Source organism: Caenorhabditis briggsae (genome assembly GCF_000004555.2).
Source record: "Caenorhabditis briggsae complete genome, chrIV, whole genome shotgun sequence".
NCBI lineage: Eukaryota > Metazoa > Nematoda > Chromadorea > Rhabditida > Rhabditidae > Caenorhabditis > Caenorhabditis briggsae.
In genome coordinates this window covers 8541814-8551441 of record NC_013487.2, presented here as the reverse complement: position 1 = coordinate 8551441, position 9628 = coordinate 8541814, and the positions used below count along the sequence as shown (strand labels likewise).

The 9628-nt window shown below is 34.5% G+C and overlaps 3 protein-coding genes across 3 annotated transcripts; 2 read left to right on the top strand and 1 right to left on the bottom strand.

Annotated features, from left to right (window-relative positions):
- Positions 1 to 5533: 5533 nt before the first annotated feature.
- CBG06085 lies at positions 5534 to 6654 on the top strand (the record flags this gene model as incomplete). Its single annotated transcript, XM_045235618.1, has 6 exons — positions 5534 to 5686; positions 5835 to 6002; positions 6050 to 6159; positions 6205 to 6318; positions 6364 to 6516; positions 6564 to 6654. The coding sequence occupies 6 exons, from the start codon at positions 5534 to 5536 to the stop codon at positions 6652 to 6654; spliced, it is 789 nt and encodes a 262-aa protein (XP_045093073.1).
- A 92-nt stretch (positions 6655 to 6746) lies between these two features.
- Positions 6747 to 7031, bottom strand: CBG26315 (the record flags this gene model as incomplete). Its single annotated transcript, XM_045235617.1, has 1 exon — positions 6747 to 7031. One exon carries the CDS (start codon positions 7029 to 7031, stop codon positions 6747 to 6749), a length of 285 nt encoding a protein of 94 aa, XP_045098485.1.
- A 35-nt stretch (positions 7032 to 7066) lies between these two features.
- CBG26316 lies at positions 7067 to 9056 on the top strand (the record flags this gene model as incomplete). The annotated part of the gene is made up of 2 exons (XM_045235616.1): positions 7067 to 7081; positions 9009 to 9056. The coding sequence occupies 2 exons, from the start codon at positions 7067 to 7069 to the stop codon at positions 9054 to 9056; spliced, it is 63 nt and encodes a 20-aa protein (XP_045098486.1).
- Between the last annotated feature and the right edge of the window lie 572 nt (positions 9057 to 9628).

Sequence of the window (9628 nt, the reverse complement as noted above, 5' to 3'; positions counted from 1 at the left end):
TTACGGTATCCTTTTTTGGAATAGGAACGATTTTTGAAAAATAGTTGAAAATCAATATATTTTTTTAAAGGAATTCTCCGGAACTAAATTGTGTTTTGACTTAAAAATGTGCTTCTAGATTTTATTTCTCGAATTTCATGTCAAAATGTTTTCATCGTTGACGTTTTTTCCTCTTAAAAATTCATTAGTTTATCTTAAAGATTCGAAAAATTCCAGAAAAATTTGTTTCGATGCTTTCCAAAATTCGAAAAAAAAAATTCAAAAACCAATGCTCGATTTCTCTAGATTAATCCCTATTTGTTTCGTCAATTACCCTCTCGTCTTCTCAGTAATCTTCCTCTGAAATCAGTTTCCTTTTTTTGCTCTCATTTCAGTTGTCTCTCTCTTTTCTCCTGAATTTTTGAATAGTTTTTATTTATTTTTCCTTCAGTTCCTGATTTCTATTTCATAATAATTTTCCAGTTGAGCGGGGATGATTTCAAGACAGTTTCTAACACCTACCCTGAAAGCTTAGAAAAGTATTATCTGAAAAATGGTAACCTAGAAAAATTTTGGTTCTAGAATCGTTCTCTGTTGTTTTATGGCGCTGAGAAAATGGTCTTGCAAAAATTAAACTTTTTATAAATTTTCATAGCAACTGAGGTGCAGAAAATGTGATCGATACCTCCACATTGTTTGTAATAGGTATCCCATCCCTTGAAAGAGCTCTAGAATAAGTTACACAGCTTTCTATGAGAATCATCATTACTCTAAAATTGACATTTTTTTAAATGTCCCTTTAAGTGCCTGAAAATAAACGAACATTCAAGATATTTTTTGGAACATAATATACAAGTTCGAATACAAGTTTTTCGCAGCTTAAATTTTTTTCTAATAATAATATATTTATTTGCAATACATGGGGAAATCGATAGATACAAAAAAACCTAAACGTATCGCAGCTTTCTTATACTATTTACGTTTGGGCAACGCCATAATATTATGAAGGTACATCAAGTTGACACAAAAACATGAGCGAACATTTTCAGATTTTTTTTTCGAGTTTTCGTTTTTCTGTGAGTCTTAAAATAAGAATTTACATGTAGAAAGAAGCATAAAAACATTTCGGAAGCATTTTTCTTGTTTTTTTCAAGAAAACAAAATATACATCTGAAAATAACAGTAGTCAAGGAAACATAGTGAGCTTAATGATACTAATTCTGAAAAAAACTTGAAGAAAGTTACTTTTTATGGGGCTTCGTAAATCATTACAATTTTATGTCATTGAATTACGGCGGTTTTTTAAGGTACCGCACAAATGCGCCCGAAGCACGTCACCTTTGAAGTTGGAGTTTTCACCTGTGAACTCTAATTACTTATTTTTTTTTGAAAATTCAAAACTACAGTTAAAAATTATGTTTAGGAATTGTGATCCGTTTCATTGAATCGACAAAAACATCCATTCAAATTTTGAATTATTTTTGAGTTGCTAAAGATAATATTCCTTGATGCACGTATACCAAAAAAACGATCGCATTTCTGAATAAATTAGGTCATCTTTTTCTTTGCAAGGGACAAGAAATTAATGAGGAGCTGAGAATATTTATATTCATAAAATCAATGAAGATACAAGTTGTGAAGATTGGTTTACCTAGAATTTCGAAAAACTATATTTTATGTAGTTCATTTTCAAAATCTCTTAAATCTATTTCAGATTTCAAACATTTCCTAATTTCCTATGTAGTTTAAATATTCAGATGTGTCACTTTTGTTTTTTTGTGTTTTTCCCTATATGTTTTTTTTCTTCAAAATCTGATACGAAGACACTAGTAAACCGATTTGGCTTATCTAGATTAAATTTATATTGCTTTCTCTCCAAATGATTCATTTTTTCAAAAGTCCATCTCTTATTTCCTAAATTGGCAACCCAACAGACAAAATGAAACCTTCCAATTCCTCATTTGATCATTAATTTTCCATCTGTGAAAAAAGACGAAAAAAGGAGGTTTCGAAAAGCTCAAGAAAACAGGAAAAAAAGAGACTAATTGTGTTGTTTCACCATCATCATGAATCTTTAATTAAAACAAAAAAGGTGTTGAGCTGGTTGTAAAATGAGGAAAAAAGAAGGCGTTTCTTTTTTGTTTGACACCTAGGAGATGTGCTAATGGTCTCAAAAAATGTCTGATTTTCAGATGTAGAACACACTTCTTGGTTTTCTATACAACTTTTAAACATAACTTTCGAATAAAAAAATGGTTTTGTTCGAGTAAAAATAAAAAAGTTAAGTTTCTTTCAAATCTAGGCTGGCCAAAACGGCGTTTACTGGCGCCACACGCCGCTTATAATTTTTGCACTGGCCGCCAGTGGCCGCCAGTGCCAGTTTTTAAAGCGGCGTGAATCGCCAGCAAAAGCTTTCACAGGCATTAAACGCCGGGTTTTTAAAAGATGAATTTTTCAATAGAAAATACTTCATAGAGAAAAGATTGAAAAAAAAAACAACAGATGATCGATCCGAAACAGTCAAATGGAATGAAATTGATATTTTTACTGTCATGCTATACATTTTTGAACGATCAAAAATGTTTTGATTCCTAAATTTTTGAAATTTAAATGTCAAGATCACTAAACTTCCAAGTTTTTCGAAACCTGAATTATGAAGTTCCAAAAATCGAATTTTACAACTTTAAATTCTAAAAGCCTAAAAAAATACTTTTGAACTAAACCTCGATCCAGACATAATCACAATCACATATTAATGGAAGACTAGTGGAAACTTCTCAAATACCAAATTCGTTCCAACATTTTATAATTCCCATTCTCTCCCTTTAACCTCAATTATTTGACTTCTTGTGAAACATATGACAAAACTGTCAATCGCCAAAATGTTTTCTTGACATTTGGAGCATTTTATCAGTTGACAGTTTTCTGCTATCTTTCATAAAAACTGAGATATTTAAGATTGAAGCTACAGTGAGGGGATATTAGTGAATCAAAAGGCAAATTCTATTCTCAAAAATAAAGCGGCGTTTGACGCCGGTTTCAATTCGGCCAGCAACGACCCTATTCAAATCAATCAACATTCTTATATTTGAAAAATGTTCCATCAGTATTTCTGGAGCTAATTACAGTTCCAGACAAAAATATATCACATTTTCTCTGAATAATGTTTGGCTTCTGAAATCGCTTGCCTATAGAAACCAGAGGTATATGATTCTTCTAACTTCGAAGAACGAAATCGGGTCGGATAAGATGGTCTGAGCCTTCGATTTTTTTTTAAATCTTTTACAGGAACTGAGATAAATTGGCTCAAAGTTGAAAGTTAGGGTGGATTCTATTAGAGTGTTCTCAGTAACCTAGATTCATAATTAAGATAATTAATTTAACTTTAAAAACAACCTCAATATGTATGAGCATTGCTCAATATCTATTTAAAAATAAAAGGATAAATCAAAGTAGGTCAAGTATCGTTTAGCTCCTCATCCACCCTCTTTCTCTTCATTTCCTGCTTATCTTTTTTCGCTCATTTCCTTTTTTCCTCCTATTTCTTCTCCTTTTTTTATAAAATAAAACAAAAATTAAAAGGATAGAAGAAGAAGATGATGAATTCGAGTGGTTGGTGGACTAGTGCATCTCAACTAATACGCAAACTTCTCTATTTGTGCATTTATAAATACCAAATCCATCATTCTGCCACCGCCTTCGTTTTTTTGTTAGTTTTTTAGAGAAATGGATAAAGAGTGAATGCTTTAAAGGGACGGACGGACATGCATAATTTCATTTAGCGGAACGATGTGACGTTGAAACACTTGGTGAAAGAAAGGCGATCGCCCCCCGCCAACTGATCCGTTATAAATCCTCCCGAAATTAATCCGGTTGAAGCCACGAAAAAGAGAAAATCTCTGCTCAGATGGCTCTTTTTTTCCAGAACAAAACGAAAGTCACTGCCACCACTTTTGGCGTAGATTTCTTCGGCTTCTGTGATTCTCTATTTCTTCTATCTCTCATTGTATCACTATTCAATTAGTTCAGAAACTCGGATCTTTTTCTTGAATATTCCATTGGTTCCTTTTTGGTTTCAGCTGTTCTCTTAAATGTCTCCTAAAACAGATGTAATGAGGAACGGTCAATTTTCAAGACGAATTAAAAATAGAAGTGCAATTCATCGAATCAGTGGCTCTGATATGTCGAAGAGCGCATTTCCTGCTGCATTTTCTGGATTTCTGTTTCTGTGATAATTTTGATCTCACATTGCATCCGTATGAGTTTTTTCAACACCTCTTGTTTACTTTTCAAAAAATTTCAGCATTACTCTTTTTATACATAGCTTTTTCAGTAGAACACTGATTCATAACCAAGACGAGCCCAGTTTTTGATAAATCAGCTTTTTTGGTCGTATTACTCATCGCCTGCTTTTCTTTTAAGCTGAGAATTTTATAAGTTATTATATAAGTGATTGTTGAATATTTTATCTGCTTTAAGTATTAAATCTATAAAATCGAATTGTCTTGAACATTGACGAAGTTTCAACAGCCAGGAAGTCATGCCATTTTATAAAAATCTTATTTTTGTCATCCATCGCAGAGTCACTAATAAAATATAGGAAAAAGCAACTTTCGAAGGTTCAAAATTATCCTTAAATAATTTTCTGGACCATTCAGGTCTGGTAGTGACACCCATAAAGGAGCAGGTACTTTTCGTAAGTATTTTCTTTCCTGCTTTTTTCGATTTTTCACTTTGATTTTTCATTTCGCAAAACATTGCATAGAAATCATGAAAACTATTGAAAACCCCGTCGAAGTTTGTCGAAAAATCGGGAAAGTGTTCAAAGAATAATTACATAAGCTCCGCCCATCCTCGAGTTTTCGGCCGCAACTTTCCAAGATTTAAAATTGTCAAAAACAGATCATTAGATAAAGAAATCAACTAAAAAAACAAATCCCTTGATATACCGTAAAACCTGTAATAGAAGGGCCCCCACAATCAATTCCCATGCAAGATATCAAAAATGCGTCATTTAACTTTAAGCCAATTGTTCTCTGTTCCTGTTGGAGATTAAAAAGTTGTTAACTGCAAAATTGTTTATCATAATATCAAAAATATTTTGAGAATTGACATATTTTTGGTATCATCCATAGGAACCAAGAAAAGTTATGTCAAACAAAACAGTAAAGGGGCCCTTCTATTCCAGGTTTTACGGCACTTTCTCGTTACGGTAGTTTCGATGCTGCTTCTATCGTTTGCAAAATTTGCTCTATATTTTTTTTTCTTTTAAATAATTTACCTTCCTTCTTTCATCAATTCAATATCTTCATGTTCCATTCTGTGTTATGCTCTCCAAACGGAGTGCATGTCGTCTGTCTCCGTATTTTTTTCTTGACCTGGTTCCAGTTTATTCAATTATAATAACATTTCTACATACCACCTGCAAATAACACTTCAACGCTTCCAGTTGTATTTTTTCTCCCAATATTTCGTCATTATTTGATGTAGTTTCCAGAGGTGTGACACACAGACGGTTGGAGGGTTTGCACCTCGTTTGGCTCGATGCTCAATTATGCATCTGACGACAATCGATGGCGACGAAGATCTTCGCATTCACAATATCTCAATTCTTCCATCCGATCAGTGTGCCACCGAGGATCAGAGAGCAGCGAAATGTTGTTGTGGAGACGGGTTTTTCTTTGATTTTCCAAGGAAAAAGTGTGAGGTGAGTGCGCCCCTGATTATTGATATCTGATAGGAAATGAGAAGTTTAAAAATGACAAAACAATAAAAAATAGTGAGAAGAAAAGAAAACCAGGTGAAAAAAGAGTTCAATCTCAAAGTTTCAAATTTTAACATCTCCATTTTTTCAGGTGTCGGCTAATGTTGGATTTATGTTTGGTCGTTTGAATAATGGCTGGTCCCATATGGCAGTTTACGGTTTCGCTTATCCAATGATTCTTCTGATGCTCGTTGCTCCATTGTGTGCTGTTATGCTGGGAATGGGAAAACGAGAAAAACGAGAAGGTGATCGAAGATTTGTAAGTTTCAGTTAAAATTCCATCTATTAAAAAAAATGCTTGTTCAGCCAAACCCATTATATCAAATGATCTGGCTTCTAACATTCTGTGGATGGCTCAGTGTCCTCTCACCCCTTCCATTCACTGTATGGTATTATTTTGTAGGCGAAGGAACAAGGTTAGCACATTCGACACTGACTAATTTCTTTAAAGTTTTTTTCAGATCTCTAAATCAATCAATAGTAATGTGTCATCTATTTCGAACTTCAATGGAAACGATTCCACATATGACTGATACTATGATGACTCTTTTCTCAGTCCTTCTTGCGGCAGCAAGGTTAGAATTCTTTCAAAAAAATTTAAATTCGGTATTCTTTTTTAGATTCCTAACCCAATACCACAGAAATACTCTTAAACTTCGAACGGTCGAAAGATTTTCTCGAGCCATTTGGGTCATCATATTCGTTTGCGTGGCTCTTGCTATTCTGAGGTTCTTTGAACATGATACAAAAGTATATCAGTTTTGTATGGGTAGGTATTAGAGTTTTAGAAAAATGGAATTTTCAAAATTTGGATTTTCAGATACGGAGCCAACTCCTCAATGGGCCGGTCGTTGCATGGTACGAGATGGAGCACTCATAAATATTGTGAATCGGTCTTTTTGGAAGGTTAGTTACAGTTTTAAAAAAAAAAATATGAACGATGATGATGCTGAATTTATTTTGAAGAAACATTTTAAAATGCCAAAAAAGATGAAAAAGTCAATTATTGTTGGCGTTGTTGTCCTCCAAATTCTCCCTGTCCACCTTGTTGTCCTCCCATTTGCCCTCCCATCTGACCACTCTCGGATCCTCCGAAATTGGATCCATTACCCTGGAATCCACCTTGTCCTCCTTGCTGATTTCCTCCGAATCCTCCTCCGATTCCTCCGGATGGAGTAGATCCTCCACGTTCTCCTGGTCCACCTTGTCCACCTTCTTGTCTTTCTTGTCCTTGAGGAGCCGACATGACAAGTCCGATAATGGCGAGAAGAGCAGCCAATTTAAACATGTCTAGGATATTAACAGAAGAATACTGATGAAAGTATGTCTATCTGTAGAGTATTCCCTCTTTTTATACATCATTTTTGATGATGAACATATGCAAATCTGTTAGTAATTCTAATTCATCATTGCCCAAAAATTTGTTCTCGAACTTTGGGGCGCAAAATGGTTGTTATGAGAAGATTTAGTGGTTTGATGGTGACGCACTTTTTGATTCGAAGTCGTCGAAACAACAATCGAGATCGAAATTTATCGTTTCGGTGGAATGGGTTCCAGCAACATTTTTCATAGGATATTCTGTAAATCTCAGGATCTCATTTTCTGAATCTGCATCATTCGATGTTCATTTTTCTATGCGTTCAAAATGTAATACGCAAGCAATTCAAACAACCTTTTCTTAACTTTACTTTCTCTATACAAAAAATAGAAGCCTACCCCAAACCGTCAACTTTTGAGCTAAATTATCTCAATTCCTGTGAGAGATATAAAAGACTTGTCAACTGATAATTTTTATCATAATATCACCAGTATTTTATCTTTCACAGGAACCAAAATAGGAGTCTGGAGATTGACTGTCAAGTTTCCGGTGACTGAAAATTTTGGAGAGCGTAAAACTAGATTGACAACTTTGCATTCACCGATTTTTTTGAAAATTCCTAGTTTTTCAGCTATTTGCTGATTTCTGAAAGGCACCTGTTTATTCACATTTTCAGTAAAAAACAAAAACACAAAGGGGCCTTACAGAAGTCGTCAGATAAGTGAAAATCTAGAAAATTTAGAGAAATTATATTGATGCAAAGTTTTTAATCTAGTTCTGTTGAACACTATTCAACATTTTCAAAGTGATCGGAAACCTGATAGACGAGCTCCAGACACCTGAAAATGGTCAAAATCAACTAAAAAATAAGTTTTCATGAAAGATAAAAATTAAGAAAAATAACATGATTCATTGTGTACTGATTAGCCAGAATTCCGTCTGTTGATCCCTTTCGCCACGTAGAGGCTCAGTACATGAAAGGGTCCCCCCGCCCGTCTCCGAGGACCATTGTTGGATAATTTCCAAAGTTCTTTTTCACTGCGAAAGAAGCCATGCATACGCTTTTTATTGATACTTCAGTTCTTTTACTTTTTGATTGATTATTTTGCAAAAGGGGGACGTTCAGTGGATTCCACCTAGCCATGAACCCCAAAACATGGCGACCCTTAGGGCCTTCTTGTACTTTTTTCGCATCAAAAGAAAAAAGAAAAGAACTGACAATAAGCAGCGCAATGCATAGAGCTTCAAACCAGTGAAAAAGTGCAGTGATAATTTCCAGCAATAAAATTCAAAGAGAGTGATTTCACAAAGAACTTTTTTTCAATATGTGGAATTTTTCCACGTAGACAGAAGCAAGGGGCGTAACCTAATATTGATTGATATAAATCCGATTTTTTTAAAGCTTGAAAATTAAATTTAATTTGAAGTTTTGAAAAAGAGAAATCAAAAAGTGAGGAGCGGAGCGACGAATAATAAAAAATATAGGTTACCGTAAAACCTGTATTAGAAGGGCCCCTCTAATTGAAGTTCCCTCCTAGAGACCTCACGAAAAATAGATTGAATTACTCTCTGGTTTCAAAAAATACTTGCACCTGAAAATTTGAATGCCGTTGCTCTAGTACAGATGTTTTTCTCGTTCGAGCAATTTTCGCAATCAAGCTCAGAGTTTTAGATTTAGAAAATTCTAGAAATTCTAGCAATCAAAATGTTATCAAGAAATCTGAATTTTAATCAGAAAATCCAACTAAATTCAAAGAAGTAATTTCGTTTGATATAATGGCGGACGAGGCCTCACGAAAAGAAATTTTCAGGTGCCAGTTTTTAAAATTTTAGCAATATTGGTGTTTTTCCTTTTTTTTACTGTAGAAATTGTAATGGATTTTTAGTAGAAAAACGAAATTTTCACTGAAAAATGATGCCCCTCCAATAGAAGATCCGTTTTCAGAGGACCCACGGAATATAAAAGTGCCCCCTCTAATTGAAGTGCCCCCCTAAGGACCCCACGAAAAGTATAAAGTCGCACCAGCCTACTATTTGCAAACAGGCTGAAAAATAATAATTTTAGAAATTAATATTTCTGCATCAACTTGGAATTTTAGATTTGTCCTTCCTCTAAAAAATTTACAAGAAAAATTTTCGATAGTTCCTGAAAAAGATTTCTTGAATCTGCTTCATCCGATGTTTATATTGGATTTTCTATGAGTTTGCCATCCGATTTGCAAGCAATTCGAATAATCTTTCCTTAGCATAGTAAACTTTTTTTCGAATCTAATATGTATCTTAAAAGGCCCATACTCCCAGGAGGCATCGAAATAGGGGGCATCGTGCTCAAAGGGGACATACACTCATAGGGGTCACTAACTCATAGGGGGCATCCTGAAGTTGTCTCTTAGGGGGCATCCCACCATGTCTCATAGGGGGCATCGGACCAAATGCTCCCAGGGGGCATTGATAGTCTCATAGGGGTCGATGCCCCCTATTTCGATGCCCCCTGGGAGTATGGGCCATCTTAAAACTCTAGATAAAAAGTTTTCGACTTCTCAATAGATATTAAAATGTAAACGTTG